The 27,567-nt window shown below is 43.2% G+C and overlaps 1 protein-coding gene and 1 pseudogene across 3 annotated transcripts in view; one reads left to right on the forward strand and one right to left on the reverse strand.

Annotated features, from left to right (window-relative positions):
- The first annotated feature begins 2,292 nt into the window (after positions 1–2,292).
- rb1 (retinoblastoma 1) overlaps positions 2,293–27,567 on the forward strand; it is a 40,533-nt gene continuing 15,258 nt past the window's right edge. Inside the window, exons 1-17 of one of the 2 annotated variants that reach the window (XM_084178414.1) lie at positions 2,293–2,587; positions 3,729–3,849; positions 4,061–4,164; positions 7,721–7,855; positions 8,160–8,198; positions 8,392–8,441; positions 8,699–8,809; positions 9,043–9,188; positions 12,231–12,308; positions 13,419–13,528; positions 13,642–13,719; positions 19,035–19,122; positions 19,257–19,373; positions 19,612–19,668; positions 19,761–19,792; positions 19,952–20,028; positions 20,310–20,527. In XM_084178414.1, the coding sequence (XP_084034540.1) occupies positions 2,475–2,587; positions 3,729–3,849; positions 4,061–4,164; positions 7,721–7,855; positions 8,160–8,198; positions 8,392–8,441; positions 8,699–8,809; positions 9,043–9,188; positions 12,231–12,308; positions 13,419–13,528; positions 13,642–13,719; positions 19,035–19,122; positions 19,257–19,373; positions 19,612–19,668; positions 19,761–19,792; positions 19,952–20,028; positions 20,310–20,527 (1,674 nt within the window). In that variant the 5' untranslated portion in view covers positions 2,293–2,474. Of the gene's footprint in view, positions 2,588–3,728; positions 3,850–4,060; positions 4,165–7,038; positions 7,343–7,720; positions 7,856–8,159; positions 8,199–8,391; positions 8,442–8,698; positions 8,810–9,042; positions 9,189–12,230; positions 12,309–13,418; positions 13,529–13,641; positions 13,720–19,034; positions 19,123–19,256; positions 19,374–19,611; positions 19,669–19,760; positions 19,793–19,951; positions 20,029–20,309; positions 20,528–27,567 lie in introns of those variants that run through there. The other variant, XM_084178415.1, reaches the window with a different exon arrangement.
- Positions 20,763–21,703, reverse strand: LOC311142581 (lysophosphatidic acid receptor 6-like; annotated as a pseudogene). The gene has a single exon. The product of its transcript is annotated as a lysophosphatidic acid receptor 6-like (transcript).

Consider the following 27,567-nt stretch of genomic DNA (forward strand, 5'->3'; position numbering starts at 1 on the left):
CATTAGACTTAACAAACGAGGATCGAATGTCGTCAACCTTCTTTTCAAAGTGGTTGACGAAGTCTTAGGTCAGTTAGGATCACCACTTTATTTTAAGAATGTGAAATGTCAGAATAATAGTACAGAGAATGATTTATTTAAGCTTTTATTTCATTCATCACATTCCCAGTGGGTCAGAAGTTTACATACACTCAATTAGTATTTGGTAGCATTGTCTTTAAATTGTTTAACTTGGGTGAAACGTTTCGGGTAGCCTTCCACAAGCTTCCCACAATAAGTTGGGTGAATTTTGGCCCATTCCTCCTGACAGAGCTGGTGTAACTGAGTCAGGTTTGTAGGCCTCCTTGCTCGCACACGCTTTTTCAGTTCTGCCCACACATTTTCTATAGGTTGAGGTCAGGGCTTTGTGATGGCCACTCCAATACCTTGAATTGTTGTCCTTAAGCCATTTTGCCACAACGTTGGAAGTATGCTTGGGGTCATTGTCCATTTGGAAGACCCATTTGCGACCAAGCTTTAACTTCCTGACTGATGTCTTGAGATGTTGTTTCAATATATCCACATAATTTTCCATCCTCATGATGCCATCTATTTTGTGAAGTGCACCAGTCCCTCCTGCAGCAAAGCACCCCCACAGCATTATGCTGCCACCCCCGTGCTTCACGGTTGGGATGGTGTTCTTCAGCTTGCAAGCGTGCCCCTTTTTCCTCCAAACATAACGATGGTCATTATGGCCAAACAGTTCTATTTTTGTTTCATCAGACCAGAGGACATTTCTCCAAAAAGTACGATCTTTGTCCCCATGTGCAGTTTTGGAGCAGTGGCTTCTTCCTTGCTGAGCTGCCTTTCAGGTTATGTCGATATAGGACTTGTTTTACTGTGGATATAGATACTTTTGTACCTGTTTCCTCCAGCATCTTCACAACGTCCTTTGCTGTTGTTCTGGGATTGATTGGCACTTTTCGCACCAAAGTACGTTGGTCTCTAGGAGACAGAACGCATTTCCTTCCTGAGCGGTATGACGGCTGCGTGATCCCATGGTGCTTATACCTGCGTACTATTGTTTGTCCAGATGAACGTGGTACCTTCAGGCGTTTGGAAATTGCTCCCAAGGATGAACCAGACTTGTGGAGGTCTACCATTTTTTTCTGAGGTCTTGGCTGATTTCTTTTGATTTTCCCATGATGTCAACCAAAGAGGCACTGAGTTTGAAGGTAGGCCTTGAAATACATCCACAGGTACACCTCCAATTGACTAAAATGATGTAAATTAGCCAATCAGAAGCATCTAAAGCCGTGACATCATTTTCTGGAATTTTCCAAGATGTTTAAAGGCAAAGTCAACTTAGTAAACTTCTGACCCACTGGAATTGTGATACAGTGAATTATAAGTGAAATAATCTGTCTGTAAACAATTGTTGAAAAAATTACTTGTGTCATGCCCAAAGTAGATGTCCTAACCGACTTGCCAAAACTATAGTTTGTTAACAAGAAATTTGTGGAGTGGTTGAAAAACTAGTTTTAATGACTCCAACCTAAGTGTATGTAAACTTCCGACTTCAACTGTATGTTTCAGTAAGATTGGATTTTTAGCATTTATAGCAATGGTTATTAATTGTACTGCAGGGATGGAACGTAAGTCTAAGAAAATTGAGGTTGTGGTGGCAGCTGCAGAGAGATATTTGGGTGTGGGAGACTTGACAGCAGAAGAGTTACAGGGAGTGTTAAGTGGTGATGTCCCATCAGTTCAGGTTGAGGGCATGAGGTAGGAGTGAGTATATTTAAATAGTGGAGAAGGGTGGGGTTAATTATTAGTAATAGTTTTGAATTTGTGAGTGTAGTGTTAGATGGTAGGGTATTTCTTTGCTTTGTTTTGGGGCGGCAGGTAGCTTAGTGGTTAAGAGCGTTGTGCCAGTAACCGAACGGTTGCTGGTTCTAATCCCTGAGCTAACTAGGTGAAAAATCTGTCTATGTGCCCTTGAGCAAGGCACTTAACCCTAATTGCTCCTGTAAGTCGCTCTGGATAAGAGCGTCTGCTAAATAATGTAAATGTAAAATGTTTTATTTTTCAAGGAAAAGAAAAGGGAGTTGTACTCCAGTCTAGTAGGTGGCGGTAATGCAACAAATTGGATGCCAACCGCCGTTAAACCTCATTGAAGAAGAAGAAGAAGAAGAAGAAGAACAACAACAACAGTAGGCCGACACACAGATGGCGCCAAAGACGAATGTCAGATTGGCCCGGAGATGACGTCTGATATATGTTACGTATGCGACATTTTCCCGCGGTTTCTTTATTCTGTGAATCCGAGATATGAATCCGTAGGTGGATTTCAGGAAGCTGACAAGTAAAATCCGGGTTTTGTACGGGACCAAATTGGGATATAAACGAAGTAAACTATTAAAAAGGCTATAAAATAGAAAACCGATACATTTACACATTTGTATTTAGGTTTAATAATCTGATAATCCGCAAAGATGCCTCCCAAAAAACGCAACTCTGGAGCAGCACAGAACAAGGAAATGAAGCTCAGCATCAAAAACGCCTCCCCGGACAAGGAGAATCCAGATTTAACGTTATCGATTGAAAAGTAAGCTGCGTATCCATCTGTCGTATTTAATAAGATAATTATTAACATATATCGTACCCTGTTATGTTTTGGACTAAATTATAACGTTATTTTCTTTACGTCAAACGATTGTTTGCTAACGTAACGTTACCACCAACATCCCCCCACGAAAACAAGGCAAGACGAACAGCTGGGAAAACATGCTAACTAGAGTTATCCATCAGTAGCTAACTAGCTATAGCATTATTTGGGAATATGTGACATGCCCCTTGTCTTATTAGTTACAAGTTTACTTTTTTAAGTTTACTAACATCAAGCTGTTATTTTCCAGCTAGTTAGCAATTTTAGGTTGATAGATGGCTAGATTCAAAAACAAATTTGTTCAAGTAGCTAGCTACTAGCTAGCTAAGGATCTTACCAAAGGAGTTAGCCAGCCGTCTCACGACAGTCATCACTTTCACTAATAGGACAGAACTTACATAGGGACCACACTAAAATGACCCCAGTCCATTTGATCACGGTTCATAGATATTATTTCCCACTTCAGAAATCTTGTTCAACATTCGTAAGTAAGCGCTTGGACATCGCAACATTTGGGTTTGAATTACAAGGCCTACCATTGAGTGTTAGAATGATGGAGTTAAACCTAGAATCCTTAGTTGAAACAATAACAAAGGGTCACACTGCCTCTGTTTTGGTAAAAATATTAGGGATGGGCCTGGAGAAATGTATCCGCTCTCATATTCATAAACAGAGCTATGGATGCAAGGACTGACCATCCATGATATCAATAGTATAGTTTTAAGCATGTTTTGAGGCTATACAGTTTGTTTACATTTACATTATTTATAAACATTGGAGTAAAACAAGCTTATATTTTGGGTTCTGATGGGGTGCAACAATTTAACTAAGCTCATGAGGCATTTATAAGTTATATTCTTCAAGAATCAATGGGTATATATCATTCATTTATAAGTCAAAAAATGGATGTAGCAAGACAATGACAAAAAAACAACACTAATTCTACATCAACAACTACATGTACTTATTGCTCCCCTCACAAATCATGACTGTCAAAACAGTGATTTTTGAGTGCACAATGTCCAAACTAAGTATGGTTGATCTAAATGTGTCTAACTTTCTATTTTTTTAAAACCGTCAGGCACAAAGAGAAGGATGCAGACTTCGTTACTCTGTGTCAGAGTCTCCAGGTGACAGATGCGGTGTGTGATCGTGCCTGGACAATATGGAAGGCAGTTCAGGCCTCAGTGGACAAAGTTCCTGTACGTATCCACCCATTATCCCCAAGTTACTAGTAGACTATACAATGTGTTTTATCTACTGATACCCTTTCTGTCTGCTCTGATGATGGAAAGAGTATAACAAGTGAATAAACAACTGAACAATAACTATTTGTCTCTGAAATAAACAGGATTCAAGGCTATTCACACAGAGACTGACAATACAATGTTTTTCTTCTCTCTGTCAACACAGGATACTCAAAAAAGGCTTTGGGGCGCTTGTCTGTTTGTGGCTGTGATAGACTTGGAAGTTGCAAGTTTTACCTTTACTCAAATCCAGAAGGCAGTGGATCTGAAGTAAGTACTAGATTCAGGTGTTCCAGTGGGGCCTTTGTCAGCTCCAGTGCCCAGATCAGTTGACGTTTTCCCCTGGCAACCCTCTTTAGAGTAGCTTACTCACTGACAGGATTGGGTAGATTACTTTCTAAATGTAATCCGTTACAGTTACCAGTTATAACATAACTTGGATTACTCAAACTCAGTAACATAATCTGATTACTTTCAGTTACATTTAGATTACTTTCCCCTTAAGAGGAATTAGAAGAAGACAAAAATGTGGGTTGGTTATGTAGGCTTCTTCTTATCCATTGCTTTCTACTACAGATAATAATACGATTAGGCTATATCTTTACGTTAATAACCAAAGTCTGTCATATTTCCAGTCATTACAATTCATTTAATACCCCTTGATCTTCAAGAATAGGACTTGGAAATATGGAATTATACAGTGAGGGAAAAAAGTATTTGATCCCCTGCTGATTTTGTACGTTTGCCCACTGACAAAGAAATGATCAGTTTATAATTTTAATGGTAGGCTTATTTGAACAGTGAGAGACAGAATAACAACAACAAAATCCAGAAAAACGCATGTAAAAAAATGTTATAAATTGATTTGCATTTTAATGAGGGAAATAAGTATTTGACCCCCTCTCAATCAGAAAGATTTCTGGCTCCCAGGTGTCTTTTATACAGGTAACGAGCTGAGATTAGGAGCACACTCTTAAAGGGACTGCTCCTAATCTCAGTTTGTTACCTGTATAAAAGACACCTGTCCACAGAAGCAATCAATCAATCAGATTCCAAACTCTCCACCATGGCCAAGACCAAAGAGCTCTCCAAGGATGTCAGGGACAAGATTGTAGACCTACACAAGGCTGGAATGGGCTACAAGACCATCGCCAAGCAGCTTGGTGAGAAGGTGACAACAGTTGGTGCGATTATTCGCAAATGGAAGAAACACAAAATAACTGTCAATCACCCTCGGCCTGGGGCTCCATGCAAGATCTCACCTCGTGGAGTTGCAATGACCATGAGAACGGTGAGGAATCAGCCCAGAACTACATGGGAGGATCTTGTCAATGATCTCAAGGCAGCTGGGACCATAGTCACCAAGAAAACAATTGGTAACACACTACGCCATGAAGGACTGAAATCCTGCAGCGCCTGCAAGGTCCCCCTGCTCAAGAAAGCACATATACAGGCCCGTCTGAAGTTTGCCAATGAACATCTGAATGATTCAGAGGAGAACTGGGTGAAAGTGTTGTGGTCAGATGAGACCAAAATGGAGCTCTTTGGCATCAACTCAACTCGCCGTGTTTGGAGGAGGAGGAATGCTGCCTATGACCCCAAAAACACCATCCCCACCATCAAACATGGAGGTGGAAACATTATGCTTTGGGGGTGTTTTTCTGCTAAGGGGACAGGTCAACTTCACCGCATCAAAGGGACGATGGACGGCGCCATGTACCGTCAAATGTTGGGTGAGAACCTCCTTCCCTCAGCCAGGGCATTGAAAATGGGTCGTGGATGGGTATTCCAGCATGACAATGACCCAAAACACACGGCCAAGGCAACAAAGTAGTGGCACAAGAAGAAGCACATTAAGGTCCTGGAGTGGCCTAGCCAGTCTCCAGACCTTAATCCCATAGAAAATCTGTGGAGGGAGCTGAAGGTTCCAGTTGCCAAACGTCAGCCTCGAAACCTTAATGACTTGGAGAAGATCTGCAAAGAGGAGTGGGACAAAATCCCTCCTGAGATGTGTGCAAACCTGGTGGCCAACTATAAGAAACGTCTGACCTCTGTGATTTCCAACAAGGGTTTTGCCACCAAGTACTAAGTCATGTTTTGCAGAGGGGTCAAATACTTATTTCCCTCATTAAAATGCAAATCAATTTATAACATTTTTGACATGCGTTTTTCTGGATTTTGTTGTTGTTATTGTGTCTCTCACTGTTCAAATAAACCTACCATTAAAATTATAGATTGATCATGTCTTTGTCAGTGGGCAAACGTTCAAAATCAGCAGGGGATCAAATACTTTTTTCCCTCACTGTAGATTAGCCAAATTGTTTTACCTGAGCATAACCCAAAAATGAAGGACTTGTTAGCGTACTCTGTTTATGATTTTGTTGTCATGATGGACTGATTGGGCTCATTGCTTTGAGTTGAAAAAGAAATGCTACTCTCGGAATGGCATGCTTTGAGCACTACTGAAAAGTGCTATTTGCATGTGAAATATGTATGCCATATGCTGCATTTGCTATAGGCCTACTGTTAACGTTTTTGTTGGTGACACTTTGATATTTAGATAATTTGCAGCTAACTATCGAAAGTGTGCGAGTTTGACCTTATGTCCGTTAGGCCTATGGACTTTTTGTTGTTGCACAAATTAGCTTGAGCAATAAAAGCCCCACTCGTAGTCTTCTCCAATTTAAGCTAGTTTTTGACAGTATGGAGAACAATAAGAGAACTCCATCAAACCTTTATTCCATAGGCTGGGATCTGCACTATGCAGCTGTTGCAAGAGCGCATTTTTCACTGGCTGTCCTGGTCGCAAAAACAATGATTGATAGGCAGCTTAAACTTCTTCAGTTCAACTATTATTGGGTTAAAATATACATACATTTGTGAACAGCAATCCACAACAACCACAATCCGTAAGGTGCAAATAGCTAAATGAGAGAACAGCAGTGTGATTCACATCAATGCGCTTTGTAGATATATCAATAATAATTTAAATCCGTATTGCCCGAAGACTACTGCTGTCGTCCTTACCTCCAAACGTTTATTCAAATTGGATAATCTTTGGATGCCGACAGCAGTTGCACCATTGAAAGACAGCTTGAACTTTAGCCTACAAAAGCCTGTTCCTGCTCGTTTCCCGCGAACCATGGAGTTGGGTCGAGGAGTCGTTGATGCAGCCGCTCCTCTCTGTCTTTCTGCTGCGCGTATCAGACAAACTGCCTGAATATTGATGATGTAGGCTAAATCAAGTGTATCAAGCGTTAATCAAATGTTATGCTGCTGTGGCAGTACTGTGGATATTTAAACTAGATAGCTACCTATAGGGACTTGACTGGTGACCGCATCGCTTGAGCCATGCATGTTTGGATACCGGCGTCAGACTGGAAAACGGGCACAACCGGGCGTGCGAGCTCCGTACAGGGCAGATCAACAGGCTCAACCAACGGACAAGGTGGGGGATGGCGAACTTGACGTCACGATGACTTGCAGGCAGTGGGTTACGAACTTGACAATGACAAAACATTTATACAGCATTTTTTTGGGGGAAATTATACTACCACCCAAAAGGGAACTTTGAGACTGGAAGGGCAAAGGGGCATGTGCTCTGCACATGTAGTGCACTATCTGAACACGTGCCTGCCTCTGTTATAATGAGGAATGCATATATCAGCCGAAGTCTCCATATTAAAAGTACAGGCCTAAACACAAACAAAGCAGGTGTTTGGCATCACAGATATTGATAGCACGTTATCAGCCAATTGAACACATTTCAATTCTTGTTTACAATGAGATGCAGTTCTAGCAGTTTCGTGTATACTCTTGTGTGCAGTGTGAAGCAGTTCCTGGGCCTGCTGAAGAAGATGGATGTGAACCTGGATACCATCAGCACCAAGGTGAACTCAGCAGTCACCCGACTGGAGAAGAAGTATGATGTGTCACGGGCACTCTACCAGAGGTTTGAGAAGTGAGTGGGAGTATCTTAACGTCATGTTAGTATCTTAACATAATGTTACCTCATGGCTAGTTTTTATAGTTTATCTTCAGACTTTTTGATGTCTAACAGTGTGGTGACTAATGGTGCTCTACCTCTAGGTGGCAGTGTAGTTTGTCTGGTCCCCTTTGTCTGCTTTTGTTTTTATCCAGCTTTTGATTTTCACAAAAATGCAAACTTCAGAGTACACAACCTGGATCTGAGCTGTTTAGTAATGTAATTATGTGCCCACATTGTATTTGATATGCAATATTTATTACTACTTATCTTGTTTCAGGACATGCAGCAAAATCTATGCCGTGGATTCTGAAGCAAAGTAAGTGAATAAAAAGTGCCGAAATACCACCAATTTGAATGATAGTATCTGCCACAATGGTAATCATTGCTATCTTTTAAACCGTGTCTTCACCCAATCCCATTTATCCAAAAGTAAATGAGGGTCAATGTTGATAATGGGGAGTTTGCTCCCAATATGTGGTGTAATGTGAATAATGTTCTCTGTGTTCCAGGGGGAAAGAAATCCTGCGGAGCTGCTGGACAATGTTCCTTTTGGCTAAGGGTGGGTCAGCCGTTGTTGATCACTAACATTGTAAATGTATTTTTTTGCAAGGCGAAGAACAACAAACCATTTGTAGATGTAGGGCTCGGAGATGGTTTCCATCTTTCACTTCTTATGCTTTCCCTCTCCATCTCTACTCTGAGTTCTGGCGAGATAAACAGCAGGTTTCTGTCCATGGGTCTGTTTCTCCCATGACGCTGTTAAGGCAGGCCAGTGTTATGATACTGCTCCTGATGTGCGTTGTCTGCTGTCTGCAGGAAGGGCTCTGCAGATGGAGGATGACCTGGTCATATCCTTCCATCTGATGGTGTGTGTTTTGGAGTTCTTCATCAGGCGTTGCCCGCCCAGCCTTCTGCAGCCACTTTACCGTAAGTCAGGCTCTGACTCCTTTCCCTCTACTACTGCAAGCCTCATGCCCTTGCATAGACATTCTCCCACATTTGTATTGGTCAACTGCCCCTATCACTGTCATTACTCAACAAAAAAAAGTGAAAGTTACCTTTTTAATATAACACATACGTTCAGTGTGTTATATTACCACGTCTGATACGTTCTGTAGATAAATGGTTATAAAATCTAACCTTTTAACCTCTGCCCTCAGAATCGGCCATCAGCACAGGCCAGAGCCCCCCAACAAGAACCTCCCGTCGCAATCAGAGCAAAGCCAAGCCCCGTCAAGCCCCTCAAGAGGTGGACGTGCAGCTCCTGGAGACCCTCTGCAAAGAGAACGACTGCAGCGTGGAAGAGGTTCACACTACGTTTTGACTCATTTACACTCACGCCTTGTCAGCTTGTTGTAGCTTTAGATCCCAGTCCCCCAGTCGTCCACGTAAAAATCCACTACCCCTTTAAGTAGGGCTCTAAATTAACAGTTTTAGCACTGGTGCTCCCAACTTAAAATATTTTTTTAATTGATTGAGATACAACCTATATTGGGCCTATATGAATTCTAACTACTTTTAAAGCATATGTTGTGCCCTAGAAGCTAATATGTAACTCTGTAAATACACACGTTTTTTATAAAAGCTAAAATGTTGATATGAATACCTGTCATCGAAATTACAAAGTCATTTGTGGAATATTAGGTTTCTACATTGTGTAAAAACACTATTTTCCTATTGAGATGCATTACGTTAAATTGTGCACAGTCTCTTTAAAAACGTCAGGTTTGTGATGACGACATGCAAGAGATCTGTCGTTTATTTATTGCTATGATCATTGATCTCCTGAAGAAGAAGCTATACATTTCTTTCTCTGTCCTCAATGTTTGGATATACTGGTAAAGTTGTTAGCTAGCTAGCCAATGAGGTAACATTGAAAAGTGTAAACTAATGTTTAACGACGTCGAGAGTTTTAGAACGGCCAATGACATGGTTTATAAAAGTAAAATTGTCCCGCCAATCTGCTATATGAAGATAAAAATGTTGATATTATGGGTCAGATATTTTGACCTGGTTGGGCTAGAAGCAAGCCGTTTTTGCTGTAGTAATGGTGCAACTATGATGCTAACGAATCTGCACTCGGTTGTTTCTCTAGGGCACTTGGAAACAACAGTACAGCGAAGCCTTTTATTACAACAACTATAATCTGGGAGATTTTAATCATAGTTGCACAGTGCTCCCAAAATAAAACTCCTGGTCGCACACCAAAATATATGGCATTGGTCGTATTTTAGAGCCCTGCCTTGTATTGTTTGAATATTGTTGCATTTTACATTTGTGTGACTGTCCTTGTCTAAGTGTTTCAATATTTTGTTACTTGTCATGTTTTTTGTCGACCCCAGGAAGAATAGCTGCTACATCTCTAAAAGTTAATGGGGATCCAAATAAACAAACAAACACCCAATCCACTTATAAGGTCAAAATTCTAATAAAAGTTTGTCTCATACACAGTTTAGCAGATGTTATAGTGGGTGCAGTGAAATGCTTGTTACTAACAGTGCAGTCAAACAAGTAATATAATAATAATCAAAAATAGAAACATAAAATCACGAATGTCAGGGTGAATTCAGCTAACCCAAACAAAATTGTATCAGTAATCCAAATGTAATCTATGCGTATATACACCAGAAAGATATACATCTACTGCTGTACATATCATTCTTAGTATTAGTGAGCTATGTCAAGAATCCAGTAGATAAATACAGGCGGTGTGTATAAACAGTGTAACAAAAAATACAATGTACAGTAGTAGATATATTAGAATGAGCTATGTGAAGAATACAGTATATGAATACAGTGCATTCAGAAAGTATTCAGACCCCTTCACTTTTTCCACATTTTGTTAAGTTACAGCCTTATTCTAAAATGGATTCAATTGTTTATTTTTCCTCAATCTACAGACAATACCCCATAATGACAAAGCAAAAACAGCTTTTTAGAAATCTTAGCAAATGTATTAAAAATAAAAAACAGTTACCTTATTTACATATGTATTCCATGTTTCCATTGATCATCCTTCAGATGTTTGTACAACTTGGAGTCCATCTGTGGTAAATTCAATTGATTGGACATGATTTGGAAAGGCACACACCTGTCTATATAAGGTCCCACAGTTGACAGTGCATGTCAGAGAAGAACCAAGCCATGAGGACTACGGAATTGTCCGTAGAGCTCCGAGACAGGATTGTGTCGAGGCACAGATCTTGGGAAGGGTACCAAAATATTTCTGCAGCATTGAAGGTCCCCAAGAACACAGTGGCCTCCATCATTCTTAAATGGAAGAAGTTTGGAACCACCAAGACTCTTCCTAGAGCTGGCGGCCCGGCCAAACTGAGCAATCGAGGGAGAAGGGCCTTGGTCAGTGAGGTGACCAAGAACCCGATGGTCACTCTGACAGAGCTCCAGAGAAACTTCCAGAAGGACAACCATCTCTGCAGCACTCCACCAATCAGGCCTTTATGGTAGTGGCCAGACGGAAGCCACTCCCCAGTATAAGGCACATGACCGCCCACTTGGAGTTTGCCAAAAGGCACCTAAAGGACTCTCAGACCATGAGAAACAAGATTCTCTGGTCTGATAAAAGATGAACGGAGCAAAGTACAGAGAGATCCTTGATGAAAACATGCTCCAGAGCGCTCAGGACCTCAGACTGGGGCGAGGTTCACCTTCCAACAGGACAACGACCCTAAGGACACAGCCAAGAGAACGCAGGAGTGGCTTCGGGACAAGATTCTGAATGTCCTTGAGTGGCCCAACCAGAGCCTGGACTTCAACCCAATTTGAACATCTCTGGAGAAACCTGAAAATAGCTGTGCAGTGATGCTCCCCATCCAACCTGACATAGCTTGAGAGGATCTGCAGAGCTATGCCAAAGGTGCTTCAACAAAGTACTGAGTAAAGGGTCTGAATACTTATGTAAATGTGATATTTCTGTTTTTTAATTTTTTTATAAATTTGGAAACATTTCTAAAAACCTGTTTTTGCTTTATCATTATGGGGTATCGTGTGTTGATTGATGAGGGGGGGAAAAACAATTTAATCCATTTTTGAATAAGGCTGTAACTTAACAAAATGTGGAAAAAGTGAAAGGGTCTGAAATGCTTTCCGATTGCCCTGTATACAGTGTGTAAAACAGTAAGAAACGGTCCAGTGTTTAATGTCTATATATACATGGGACAGCAGCGTTGGCTGTTTGTGTGTTTGTGAGTATGTTGATGTAATTCAGTTATTTCTGTCACACAGAATGGATGTGGTTCAGCCTGTTCATTTACATGGCTGTGAAGTCTGTTTGTTTGGGTGTTCTGTGTGTCTGTCATCTCATTGGTCATCTGTTGTACTTGTGTTCAAGGTGAAGAGTGTGTACCAGACCAGTTTCTCTGCTTTCCTGGACTCCATGAGCCTCTCTGGGACTTGGGACCTTCCTCAGGTAGGAACCACACACTACATTAAATGCTGGAGCTTATTGCTATGACCCAGGTTATATAGTATAATAATATAATAATAATATGCCATTTAGCAGACGCTTTTATCCAAAGCGACTTACAGTCATGCGTGCATACATTTTTTTTGTGTATGGGTGGTCCCGGGGATCGAACCCACTACCTTGGCGTTACAAGCGCCGTGCTCTACCAGCTGAGCTACAGAGGACCACAAGGGGTCTGAGGATCTCATCTCGGTACCTAATGGCAGTCAGGCTACCTCTGGCGAGCACATGGAGGGCTGTGCGGCCCCCCAAAGAAATGCAACCCCACACCATGACTGACCCACCGCCAAACCGGTCATGCTGGAGGATGTTGCAGGCAGCAGAACGTTCTCCACTGCGTCTCCAGACTCTGTCACAACAGCATGTGAAATGTATTGTCAATCAGTGTTGCTTCCTAAGTGGACAGTTTGATTTCACAGAAGTGTGATTGACTTGGAGTTACATTGTGTTGTTTAAGTGTTCCCTTTATTTTTTTGAGCAGTGTATATGACAGCCATCAGTAAACAGATCAGTGTTTTTCAGCCAGTATTGAGTGTGTGAGTGTCTGAAAGCTGTTCTGTCAGGATGTGTTTGTACTGCAATGTTTGGCAGCTGGATTTTCATTAGATGTGGTGTCTCAGGACAGTATATTACAGGGGCAGGTATGGAGAAGAAATAGGTGTTAATATTGACTTTGAAATGACAACGATTTGTCTTATAGCAGGACTATTTCCCCAGTAGCCAGGAAACAGTCACAAGGGTTGACAATGACAGCGGTTTAATAGGCATTTTATTTAATCTCTGCCAGTACAGTAGCTACATTAACATGTGTTATTAGTTTGCTGTAACGACTCAATAATAATTGTTCACCAGTCATGGGGTATTATATGATTCATGGTGTCAGTCTGCCTAAATCGTCATGGTAGAGGTGTTTTCCACACTTCCATCGACGCAAAACCATACCTTTATCCTAAAGTGCTGAAGTTTCTGTGGAATTGTGAAATTTACCTGGAATAACCATTAAGTAATTTAGTTCCTGTCAGAGCCTGTCTTGACCTCCTGTTGACTTTTCAGGCGACTGACCTCAACAAGCAGTATGAGGAACTCTACTTCAAGAGTAGAGACTTTGACAGTAGGCTGTTCTTGGATAATGATGAGACACTTCTCACTCCCAAAGTAGAACCGTAAGTAGAACTACAAGTAATGTTTACATAATTTGAGTATTTTCTCTGACAAAGAAAGTCTCACTATACCTAGTACTTTATAGTGTATAATATCCATTCACTTCTCCTCTCAGAATGCAGGTGGAAAGGACACCAAGGAAGAACCTGCCTGAAGAGGATGTTGTTCTCATCCCCCCACAGACGCCTGTCAGGTGAGCCCCCTTTGACCTCCACTCCTTAGCCCTTACCATCAGCTGACTGTCCATCCTCCACTGGCTAGGACAGCGTGTTCCCCTGGACCAACAGATGCTTACTCCTATGATGTTTGAGAGTCCTGTCCAGGGGGTGTACAGTGAGGGAAAAAAGTTTTTGATCCCCTGCTGATTTTGTACGTTTGCCCACTGACAAAGAAATGATCAGTCTATAATTTTAATGGTAGGTTTATTTGAACAGTGAGAGACATAATAACAACAACAAAAATCCAGAAAAACGCATGTCAAAAATGTTATAAATTGATTTGCATTTTAATGAGGGAAATAAGTATTTGACCCCATCTCAATCAGAAAGATTTCTGGCTGCCAGGTGTCTTTTATACAGGTAACGAGCTGAGATTAGGAGCACACTCTTAAAGGGAGTGCTCCTAATCTCAGCTTGTTACCTGTATAAAAGACACCTGTCCACAGAAGCAATCAATCGGGGACAAGATTGTAGACCTACACAAGGCTGGAATGGGCTACAAGACCATCGCCAAGCAGCTTGGTGAGAAGGTGACAACAGTTGGTGCGATTATTCGCAAATGGAAGAAACACAAAATAACTGTCAATCTCTCTCGGCCTGGTGCTCCATGCAAGATCTCACCTCATGGAGTTGCAATGATCATGAGAATGGTGAGGAATCAGCCCAGAACTACACGGGAGGATCTTGTCAATGATCTCAAGGCAGCTGGGACCATAGTCACCAAGAAAACAATTGGTAACACACTACGCCGTGAAGGACTGAAATCCTGCAGCGCCGGCAAGGTCCCCCTGCTCAGGAAAGCACAGGCCCGTCTGAAGTTTGCCAATGAACATCTGAATGATTCAGAGGAGAACTGGGTGAAAGTGTTGTGGTCAGATGAGACCAAAATGGAGCTCTTTGGCATCAACTCAACTCGCCGTGTTTGGAGGAGGAGGAATGCTGCCTATGACCCCAAGAACACCATCCCCACCATCAAACATGGAGGTGGAAACATAATGCTTTGAGGGTTTTTCTGCTAAGGGGACAGGACAACTTCACCGCATCAAAGGGACGATGGACGGGGCCATGTACCGTCAAATCTTGGGTGAGAACATCCTTCCCTCAGCCAGGGCATTGAAAATGGGTCGTGGATGGGTATTCCAGCATGGCAATGACCCAAAACACACGGCCAAGGCAACAAAGGAGTGGCTCAAGAAGAAGCACATTAAGGTCCTGGAGTGGCCTAGCCAGTCTCCAGACCTTAATCCCATAGAAAATCTGTGGAGGGAGCTGAAGGTTCGAGTTGCCAAACGTCAGCCTCGAAACCTTAATGACTTGGAGAAGATCTGCAAAGAGGAGTGGGACAAAATCCCTCCTGAGATGTGTGCAAACCTGGTGGCCAACTACAAGAAACGTCTGACCTCTATGATTGCCAACAAGGGTTTTTCCACCAAGTACTAAGTCATGTTTTGCAGAGGGGTCCCTCATTAAAATGTAAATCAATTTATAACATTTTTGACATGTGTTTTTCTGGATTTTGTTGTTGTTATTCTGTCTCTCACTGTTCAAATAAACCTACCATTAAAATTATAGACTGATCATGTCTTTGTCAGTAGGCAAACGTACAAAATCAGCAGGGGATCAAATACTTTTTCCCCTCACTGTACTTGTACATCAACTGCTTCACACTACAGAACAAGGAGCTCCTGCCCTATGGGCTGTTCTGGCTCAGACAAGGCTTACTTACCTATTGTCGTGACGTGACTTTCATTAATATGATGACTGTTATTTATCAAATCAACTATGTTTAATTGTTACTTGATTAATTTAATCATGTAACAATTAACTCATTAGGATTTGGGGCACCACGGAATAAGTTGTTTATAGAGTTACCATCTCCCGAATTAAACTCAAAGGTCTTTACCTATCAATGTGTATAAAACAGTCAACGTATTAATCATTACCTCTTATCAGTCGTCATTCTGAACGGTTGTAGACTTCTTGGATCTGCAAGAACCCCAGCTTTACTTATGATTCAGCACTACGCAAATTGGTTTAGTTCTTTATTTACTAGCTAACTAAATAATAACACAGAATAACATACACACTTAATACATGAGAAAAAGTCCCTAGCGGACTAACAACAACATACATTTACATTTACATTTTAGTCATTTAGCAGACGCTCTTATCCAGAGCGACTTACAGTTAGTGATTACTTTTTTTTTTTTTTTACTGGCCCCCTGTGGGAACATGACTGCCTGGTTATCAAAAGAGGGACATTTTCATTTACATCATTTATTAGACGCTCTTATCCGAATTACAAATTGGTGCATTCAACTTATGATAGCCAGTGGGACAACCACTTTAATTTTTTTATTTTGTGGGGTTGGGGGGGTAGAAGGATTACTTTATACTATTCCAGGTATTCCTTAAAGAGGTAGGGTTTCAAGTGTCTCCGGAAGGTGGTCAGTGACTCCGCTGTCCTGGCGTCGTGGGGGAGCTTGTTCCACCATTGGGGTGCCAGAGCAGCAAATAGCTTTGACTGGGCTGAGCGGGAACTGTGCTTTCGTAGAGGTAGGGGAGCTAGGTTTGGGTGTAGGGTCTGATCAGAGCCTGAAGGTAAGGAGGTGCCGTTCCCCTCACAGCTCCGTAGGCAAGCACCATGGTCTTGTAGTAGATGCAAGCCTCAACTGGAAGCCAGTGGAGTGTGCGGAGGAGCGGGGTGACATGAGAGAACTTGGGAAGGTCGAACACCAGACGGGCTGCGGGCGTTCTGGATAAGTTGTAGGGGTTTAATGGCACAGGCAGGGAGCCCAGCCAACAGCGAGTTGCAGTAATCCAGACGGGAGATGACAAGTGCCTGGATTAGGACCTGTGCCGCTTTCTCTGTAAGGTAGGGTCGTACTCTGAGAATGTTGTAGAGCATGAACCCGCAGGATCGGGTCACCGCATTGATGTTAGCGGAGAACGACAGGGTGTTGTCCAGGGTCACGCCAAGGTTCTTTGCACTCTGGGAGGAGGACACAATGGAGTTGTCAACCGTGATGGCGAGATCATGGAGCGGGCAGTCCTTCCCCGGGAGGAAGAGCAGCTCCGTCTTGCCAAGGGTCAGCTTGAGGTGGTGATCCGACATCCACACTGATATGTCTGCCAGACATGCAGAGATGCGATTCGCCACCTGGTTATCAGAAGGGAGAAAGGAGAAAATGTATTGTGTGTCGTCTGCGCAGCAATGATAGGAGAGACCATGTGAGGATATGACAGAGCCAAGTGACTTGGTGTATAGAGAGAATAGGAGAGGGCCTAGAACTGAGCCCTGGGGGACACCAGTGGTGAGAGCACGTGGTGCGGAGACAGATTCTCGCCACGCCACCTGGTAGGAGCGACCTGTCAGATAGGATGCAATCCAAGGGTGAGCAGCGCCGGAGATGCCCAACTCGGAGAGGGTGGAGAGGAGGATCTGATGGTTCACAGTATCAAAGGCAGCGGATAGGTCTAGGAGGATAAGAGCAGAGGAGAGAGAGTTAGCTTTAGCAGTGCGGAGAGCCTCCGTGACACAGAGAAGAGCAGTCTCAGTTGAATGACCAGTCTTGAAACCTGACTGGTTTGGATCAAGAAGGTCATTCTTAGAGAGATAGCAGGAGAGTTGGCTAGAGACGGCACGCTCAAGAGTTTTGGAGAGAAAAGAAAGAAGGGATACTGGTCTGTAGTTGTTGACATCGGAGGGATCGAGTGTAGGTTTTTTGAGGAGGGGTGCCACTCTCGCTCTCTTGAAGACGAAAGGGACATGGCCAGCGGTCAAGGATGAGTTGATGAGCGAGGTGAGGTAAGGGAGAAGGTCTCCGGAAATGGTCTGGAGAAGAGAGGAGGGGATAGGGTCAAGCGGGAAGGTTGTTGGGCGGCCGGCCGTCACAAGTCGCAAGATTTCATCTGGAGAGAGAGGGGAGAAAGAAGTCAAAGCATAGGGTAGGGCAGTGTGAGCAGGACCAGCGGTGTCATTTGACTTAATAAATGAGAATCGGATGTCGTCAACCTTCTTTTCAAAATGGTTGACGACCAAAGAGACAGAGACACTTATCGTTGATACATTTGGAAACTACCCTCAAAGTAATCATAATACTTTGCTCACGAACCACCGCCCGTTTGGAGTAAGAAATCATGAATGTATTTACGTGTTTGCCGTCGTCTATCTCTGTTGAAACCAATCAATCCTTCTATGGGGAAGGGGTCGGTTGGTGTAAGGCTCTGTTTGTCCACCAGAGGTCACAATGTCCTTCTTCTTAGTTGTCCTTGCTTATAGTGGAGTCTCTCCAGAACAGCTACTTAGCTGTCCCAGTGATTGTCTGAGAGGGGAGCTTTCTTCTCCACCTTGTGTGGTTAGTCAGAGTTTGAACCACTTTACACGCACAGCTGCAGCCTGGCAATGTTCGGGTCTAGTCTGAGAGGTGATCTTCTTCACCTCGTGTTGAGGTTCAACGTTCCAACCATTTTCAGACGTGTAGACCACCGTCTCACGTCTTTCTGGTCTAATGTTAATTCCGTTACCAAGGCTTTTTATGCACTCTGGTTAAAGGGCCATTCCATCATGCTGACACAGTCTCTGAGCTCACTCGGGGCGTGGCTAATTACTGGTGCAAAGTATAATCAAAAACTAGGATCTCATCTTAACAAAAATACTTTCATAATTTTCCATATACACAATGTATTGGATGAAACTTGACAGATACTTTTCAAGTTACAGTATTTTCTTGATACCATTCTTAATGACATCACAAAATAATAAACAATATGACATGATTATTCTTTAGGTCCCCACTGACCATTCCCCACATTCTTATCTTATAAATATTGTTCCAGTGTTTACTTTTTGGCTGCAAAAGTCTTCTGGAGACAAAGGGACATTCCAATCACCAATATTGGAGGTGTAGCAAGAGATTCCCCTCCTGCCTAATTTACGACCGGGTGTGAGGTGCCAAAACCGGCCCAGTCCCCCTTCCCCTCTTCTGTGGGTGAGAGAGGGTCTGGTTGTCAGCCATTGCCAAGCTGATCTGAGGCCTTAGATCCTCACACAGGACAGTCATGACACTATGATGTTTGATAGGTAGTTTTGCCTTCTCAAAGTCATGCGTATTAAGCAGAAACTATTGATAGAAAAACCCTGGAGATATGAAATCAACATGCGCGCGATGGCATACGCGGATGCACGCGTATGCCTGGTCTAGTCAGCATGTCAGTTGATTAAACGGTTTCTGTCTCGTTGATTCCTAACATTATATTAATCATGCGTTTTCACCCCATGTCTTTGCAGAGCTGCCATGAACTCCATCGCACAGTTGAGGGTTGATCTCACCTCCTCTGGCGACCAGCCCTCTGCCAACCTGGCAGTGTATTTCAAGGTACGTTTCACCACGACTGTGTTTAAGGGTTAACCTCACCTGCCATACCATTTGAATCATATAGCTCAAGTCATTTTGGGGGTATGTCCTGCACTTTGAACCCTCTCCTCCTTCCCATCCTCTTGTTGTGACAGAACTGCACAGTGGACCCAACAGAGGAGGTGTTGCAGCGTGTGGAGAGTCTGGGTCAGCTGTTCAGCCAGAGGTTTGGTGAGGCTGTCGGACCACGCTGTGTGGGGCTGGGCAAACAGGTACCACCTGGCTAAAATACAGCATACTATACAGAGGAATTGCATTACTTGAGACAAGGGGGGTGGTCTAAACTGTTGATACAGAGGGGGTTTTCCACTTTGAGACCTGACAGAAATAATAATCATGCCACCTTGTGAAACTGGTGTATAATGTTTGGTTGATACAGTGCATTCAGACCACACTATATGACACTATGTAGTCATAAACTCATTCATGTCTTTTCCTTCTCTTCATCAGAGGTTCACCCTTGGTATCCGGTTGTATTACAGAGTCATGGAGTCCATGCTGAAATCGGTAAATTACCTGGTCTAACTCCTATTTCAGTTTTACCTCCATATTTTCAGAAATGTCTGACAAATTCTAAAAAATCTATTTTTCCCCAATAGGAAGAGAAAAGGCTTTCGGTGCAGAATTTCAGGTATGCAACAGAACAAAATGTGCTCATCTCACCAGAATTAAAATGATTTATTCTTAAATTACTCTCAACAAACAAAAAATTATACTAATATAGCTGCAGGGTGTATACTGCAGTGTACTGCCCATTTCCCTGACCTAAGTCATGTGATTTCCATTCCAGTAAACTCCTCAATGACTCCACATTCCACACATCGCTCCTGGCCTGCGCTTTGGAGGTCGTCATGGCAACCTATGGTGGTGAGTTTCTTCAGAAGCCACAGTCACTCACTGCTAATTGGTGCAGTCATCTGGATGAGCCTATAGATTATTCTACCAGCCTTTAATAGCCATATACTCACTTCTCATAGAACACGCTAATAGTATTAATAGAATTAGCAACATGCATACATGTTACAATGCAGTCTGTCATTAGTTGTAACTACTTCCCTTTTAATAACATTTCTAAACAGGATCATAATCAATATAACACAGATGAGCTATGAGTCATGATTTCACTGTCTCTGTTGTCCTCCAATCAGGGAGCACCTTAAAGAACGGTGGCTACAGCAACGGTGGTGTTCCCGTGGAGACGGACCTGTGCTTCCCATGGATCCTGGACGTGTTCCAGCTGGCAGCATTTGACTTCTACAAGGTGATCGAAAGCTTCATCAAGGCAGAGCCCAGCCTGAGCAAAGACATCGTCAAGCACCTGGAGCGCTGCGAACACCTCATCATGGAGACCATCGCCTGGAGGGCGGTACGTCACTCACAGCCAGTCTTATCACATAGTTACATTATGACATAACAACTACACCACTCAAGGCCAGGCAGCATTCACTTTCTATCAGCAGTTTAATACCTCAAAGCCAGTGCTACCTGAGCAGTTCATGGTTTTATTAATGTCAGGGGGACTTTATTCTGCATGTATAGATTATAGATCGTACTGTAATAGAATCGACAATCTCTGAGGGCAGCCCCAGCATTGCTCCTCATCATTGGCTGCTGCCTGTGCTGCTGTTGGGCTCCCTATGCACCAGGCTGGAGGAGAAGTAGTAGACAAGTGGGTTGAGGCAGCAGTTGGAGCTGGCCAGGGACAACACCACTGGGTGCAGGCCCGGGCCAGGCCACAGCTGGGCAGCAGGCCCACGTGGGTCAGGGTGTAGCCCAGCAGGTTGAGGTGGTAGGGGACGAAGCAGAGCAGGAAGACCCCCAACACCCAGTAGATGATGGTGAGGGTGCGCTGGCGGCTGCGGTGCTGTGAGCGGGAGCGGTGTCGAGGCTGGCGCAGCACGCTGCAGTAGCTGAAGAGCAGCAGTAGGGCACCCTGCACCAGACCCAGAGCCACGAGGATGAAGGAGCGCTGGCGCTGGGACGACAGGTCTAGAAGACTGGGCTGGTGGCGGTGGGCCGCAGCAGTGGTAGGGACACACTAAGCCCCAGCACCACCACCCAGATCCCTCCACTCAGCAGCCGCGCTGCACACAGCCTGCGAGGAGGTGCCACCAGAGGATGCACTACGGCAACACAACGGTCCACTGCGATGCAGACCAGGAAGAAGATCCCTCCATACAGACTGATACTTGAGGGTGAAGGTCAGCTGACAGAACATCCCTCCAGGGGTCCAGGAGGTGGGCAGAGCCTGGGAGTGGGCCTGGGCCTTGTGGTGGTAGTAGATCCTTAGGGGCAGGGACACCACAAAGAACAGGTCTGCAGCAGATAGGTTGGCCATGTAGACGGCAGTGCTGGTGAGGGTGCGGGGGGAGAGCCACAGTCTGCACAGGGCCAGCCCGTTGGTGGCCAGCCCCAGGAGAAGGATGACGCTGTAGGACACCTGGTAGAAGGTGAAGCGGTAGCTGGTGTTGAAGGTACAGTTGGTCAGAGGGGAGAGCGGGTGGGAGAGGTCCACCACGTCTGTCTGGTTCCTCAAATCCATGGATAGCTTTGGTCTTTCCGGTTGCGGCTCATTGCTTTGTCTCCCTCATGTCTGGGGATGGAATTAAGGGAAAATGACGGAAAATAGGGCTGGATACTGTACCCGCTGTACCAGCAGTTTAACATGTGACAGGTATACGATATACTTAATTAGATAGACTTTAATCTTCTTTTTTTAATGTCTGGTACTTTATGGAATTTCAATATTTGCACAGCGGTGATCTTGAGAGCGGTCTGCTGGCACAGCTGTGGTGTGTTTTAATGTGTAGGATGGGCGTTACTTTGAAGTGAACTGAAAAGTCTACAACCACCCCACACAAACACACACATGGGCAATTTCAGGGTAATTTCCATTCCAGTAATTTCTCCCTACTAAAACACATCGTGACTGTAAGGTGTGTAATTAACTTGAATGTCCTGTAGAAAATAATTGTCCCCCATTTGTTAATGGTTGATTCGCAAATGCTTTGCATTTCGATGATAATCATCTGTATTGTAAAGAGATCACTTGTTGGGCCTCTTCCCATCCATTGTCTAACTTTAGGACAATCTGGAGTTCGTCTCAGTGATTTACTTGGAAAGAAGATGGCAGTCAAATTCCTACGGGAGTATTGTGTGTCTGTCAGAGATACTCAAGCACATGCTCCAGGCAGAGAAAATATTTAGAAATGCTGATGTAGTTACTCCATGTTAACATGGAGAACAAGCCTTATCCTAAGTGTCTCTCCTTCCTAGTTCCTTAGAAAAGGAACTCTTACAACCTCTATAGACTACAACCTCTACAGCCTAATATTCTTAGCTGCACAACATCTCAATAGTTTCCAAATAGATTATATTAGTATATTTTAATATTTATTTATTATAAATATTATAAATCCCATGCAGGAAAACAATATTGAATGACACTTCTGATTTTTTGAGGCTACAAGAATTGTTTGTGTGTGTGTAAAAAGAGTCATCGAGCGGATATTGAGGAAATGAGCACATTCACGTACTTATGTTTTGGAAAAATTGTCATGATCCAAAATTCTCTTACTCCATTGGACTGATGGTCAAACCAACCACAGTTTTGCGGTTTTCATAGGAAATGGCGTCTTGGTGTCCAGCCTCAGTCCTATACTGAAATTATGCTTGGTTTGATTTTGCTGTGGTCTTGGTCCATTTGAAATGAAGGGGCTACGGTAACCATTTCATATCAGTTTACACCCACGTATGGACAGCTTAATTCCCAAATATATGCATTCGTTCTCTCTCCAACACCCACACACACACACACACACACACACTAAAATTCAATGTCCTCTGGTCACACTGAATTAATAGTGATGTTTAACCTCCTCACTGTCACTGGCCCAACTCCCAGAAAAAAATCTGTGTTCTCATTGACCTGTAAAGTGGTATGGTATTACATTGAGGCAAGGCAATATCCTGGAGCTGCTAGTAAAGTCTGCACATAACAGGCACCAGAGGGAAATTGCCTTATATTTATGTAGTTGAAGTGTCAGTGTTTTTAATAAGGCTGTTTGCTGAGAACTGTACCTGACAGAAACATAACCTCCTATCACTCTTTCAGTGTTATTTATGGATGTTTAGGCCTATTTAACTTGTTTTGTGTTCACCTCACTTTGTATGTTTGAGGATCGGTGCCAAACTAGTCTACATACTTTCCCCACAGAGGCCTGTGCTCGCTTGTCTGCTTTGGTTTCACAATCCTTCCCATCAGATGAGTAGAGAAGGAGAGTACTGTGTGTCTGTCTGTCATATAGGGCACTGGGGGTTAACAACCAATCAGGAATGCAGGGACGGTTTGTTGCTCACACTGACTGCATGGTGCTCTTACAGCTGAGAGCAGTGTTGTAGTACTCGAGACCACATTGAGTGTCTCGGGGGTCATTTTTACTCTCTTGACTCGGTCTCAGACGGTGAGGACTCGTAATTTCTTCCCGAGACCAGCGCAGTAAAAGTCATACAGTAATTATCAGCTTCCGTTCAGTCGGCGCATAAAACCATTTCGCCAGGCCAAATACTGTCTTTTCATAAAACATTATCTTATCGCCTATTGAAACCTGGACCTCCTACTTTACTCGTAACATTTACTGTTCTTTAATTTTCGTTGAAAAATATCCTCAAACTTTGTCACACTCGTCAGAATTTATTTTGTTCGCTGGTAGGGAAGAGTGGGGGAAATTGTTTGAAGGTTGTGCGCTCACTATTCGTAAGGGGAGACCGAGGGAAATTGTAACAGTCTTTATATCTATTCTAGACATGTTTGCGCAGTGGCGAACCGTGGCTATTGGACCTTCAGTGGGGGAAAGAGATATTCCAACATGTACCAAAATCAAGAAAAAGTACAGAAACATTGCATCACTTAATGCGCCCAACTGAATCAAACCAGCCTGAGGCTGAGCCGAGCTTTGGGCTGCCACTCAGAGATAGAACCCACATAGATAATGCTACCCACAACCACACTGCTTACACAACCTATGGTAGACTAACGCCATCACTATCACACTATCACCAAAAGCGACATCAGTGACGTGTCCAAGGATGTGTGTGACAGCGACTGTAATACCAGCACACTCCATGTAGGAGAGTGCACTTTTTGTAAAACACATAGGGCCAATAGCTAACAACAGCAAGTAAGCTGCAATAAAAAACACAGTGACACTCACCAGATAATGATCATTAAGTTAATCTTGTAAAGGGCGACGCTAACAAATTAGGAACAACATCCTCTTCGATAACACCTGCTGCAGCCGCTGCAAACTAGCCTACAACAAAAGCTAGCTAGCTGGCTTGACTGTGGAAAAAGCTACTGCTCGCTATTGTGCAAGGACCTGTTGGCCTCAGAGAAGGCAGAAGTTTCCACAAGTTTTTGTAAAAATGGATCCACCCGTTACAAGTCAATGTGATTGGTTGATTCCACTGTCACTCCAAAATTCTGCCCTAATACAGTTGAATGGCAGATGCCTTCTATCAAGCTTCTGATGGCCTAGCCAATGGCTGATTTAGCTCCCCAGAGACCACCAAAGAAAAATCCTGATTGGATCTTTTTTTCTCTTCAGTGTTAACCCTTTCCAACAAAAACTTAAGAGATTAAATCAGAATATCATTGAAAATAATATTATAATAGTATTTTATAAATCCTTAGCCCTTCTCTGAAGGCATAGAAGCCCTCATTGTTCCCCGATGTGTTTGGTAAGTAACAACTTGTAGGTTGGCTCTATTTGCCCTCAGCATGCATTTTGTTCACCATTCTGAATGTCTAAAGAATCCATATGTTCTTCTTAAATATGAACACCGAAATACTGGACATTTTGAACACTTATGGTGGGGATTTGACAAAATTTTGATTAGGAAATGCTTCTTATGATTGGGACCTACTGGCTTATTATGTCAGAATGAATGGACTGCCTATCCTTTAACATCATGCTGTGTGTGACTGCTGTCTTTCCATTGGCCCTATGCAGTGGTGTAGTGGTGCCTGGAGAAGTGGGTATACAACAGTTTTTCCAACATTTTCCCAAACGGCCTGCCCAGTGAAGGAAAAATCCTATGTTTTCCTATTTTTTAAAAAAAATCCGTTTTTTCAGATTTGCACTCTTAAAATCACACCTTTTTTTAATAGAATATGACATCTTTGCTGTTTTTCTAAGTCCACAACAATGCTTGAACAACATCAGGAGACCATTTTGGAGGTTTGGGAATAAGAAATGTGTCCAACCAGGCCCACCCATGCCTACACAAACTGGGCATGGATGATTGAATTGGACATCACAAATAGCCTACTAACCAAGATTTCGGACCAAACTTTTTCAATACCTGGTTTGCATACCCATTGTTGCCTTAGTTAGCATTTTACTGGTAGATATCACTGCACAAACATGTCTATAATAGGTATAAAGACTGCAGGGATTCATGTTTCAAGAAAGGAGTGTATATATTTTGCCTGGCGAAGCGGTTTTATGCGCTTACTGAATGGAAACTGATAATTCAGAGTTTTTTTTTTTACTCTGCTGGTCTCGGGAAGAAATTACGAGTCCTCACTGTCCGAGACCGAGTCAAGACGGAGTACAAAAGTATCCGACACAGAGGCACTCAAAATATGGTCTCAAGACCAGACTCGAGTACTACAACACTGATTTTTTTTTAATCCTCAATCTACACACAATACCCCATAATGACAAAACGAAACCTTTTTTTTCTTCTTTTTTTTCTACTTTATTCAAAATAAAAAACAGAAATACCTTGATTACATAAGTATTCAGACCCTTTGCAATGAGACTTGAAATTGAGCTCAGGTGTATCCTGTTTCCATTGATCATCCTTGGGATTCTTCTACAACTGGATTGGAGTCCACCTGTGGTAAATTCAATTGATTGGACATGATTTGGAAAGGCACACCCCTGTCTATATAAGGTCCCACAGTTGACAGTGCATGTCAGAGCAAAAACCAAGCCATGAGGTTGAAGGAATTGACCATAGAGCTCCGAGACAGGATTGTGTCGAGGCAAAGTTCTGGGGAAGGGTACCAAAACATTTCTGCAGCATTGAAGGTCCCCAAGAACACAGTGGCCTCCATCATTCTTAAATGGAAGAGTTTGCCAAAAGCCACCTAAAGGACTCGCAGACTATGAGAAACAAGATTCTCTGGTCTGATGAAACCAAGATTGAATTCTTTGGCCTGAATGCCAAGCGTCGCGTCTGGAGGAAACCTGGCACCATCCATTTTTCAGCGGCAGGGACTGGGAGACTAGTCAGGATCGAGGGAAAGATGAACGGAGCAAAGTACATAGAGATCCTTGATGAAAATCTGCTCCAGAGTGCTCAGGACCTCAGACTGGGGTGAAGGTTCACCTTCCAACAGGACAACGACCCTAAGCACACAGCCAAGACAACGCAGGAGTGGCTTCGGGACAAGTCTCTGAATGTCCTTGAGTGGCCCAGCCAGAGCCCGTACTTGAACTCGATCTAACATCGCTGGAGAGACCTGAAAATACCTGTGCAGCGACACTCCCCATCCAACCTGACCGAGCTTGAGAGCATCTGCAGAGAAGAATGGGAGAAACTCCCCAAATACAGGTGTGCTAAGCTTGTAGCGTCATACCCAAGAAGACTCAAGGCTGTAATCGCTGCCAAAGGTGCTTCAACAAAGTACTGAGTAAAAGCTCTGAATACTAATGTAAATGTGATATTTCATTTTTATTTTGTTTGCAATTTGCAAAAATTTCTAAACCTGTTTTTGCTTTGTCAAATAATTCATTTTAGAATAAGGCTGTAACGTAACAAAATGTGGAAAAAGTCAAGGGGTCTGAATACTTTGTTTGGAGTTGGCGTTTCACGAAGACCCACCCCCTTGCATGGTGTTCACAAGAAACTGATATGGGTGTGTCATTCCCATGTTTCATGAGCTGAAATAAAATATCCCAGACATTTTCTGTACGCACAGAAAGCTTACTTCTCACAAATTTTGTGCACAAATTAGCTTACATCCCTGTTAGTGAGCATTTCTCCTTTGCCAAGATAATCTGTCCACATGACAGTTGTGGCATATCAAGAAGCTGATTAAACAGCATGATCATTACACAGGTGCACCTCGTGCTGGGGACAATAAAAGGCCACGCTAAAATGTGCAGTTTTGTCACACAGATGTCTCAAGTTGAGGGAGTGTGCAATTGTCATGCTGACTGCAGGAATGTCCACCAGAGCTGTTGCCAGAATAGAGAATATGGAAGTACATCCAACCGGCCTCACAACCGCAGACCACGTGTAACCACGCCAGCCCAGGACCTCCACATCCGGCTTCTTCACCTACGGGACCGTCTGAGACCAGCCACCCGGACAGCTGATTAAAGTATTACTGTC

Source organism: Coregonus lavaretus, assembly GCF_964263955.1.
Source record: "Coregonus lavaretus genome assembly, chromosome: 15".
Taxonomy (NCBI): domain Eukaryota; kingdom Metazoa; phylum Chordata; class Actinopteri; order Salmoniformes; family Salmonidae; genus Coregonus; species Coregonus lavaretus.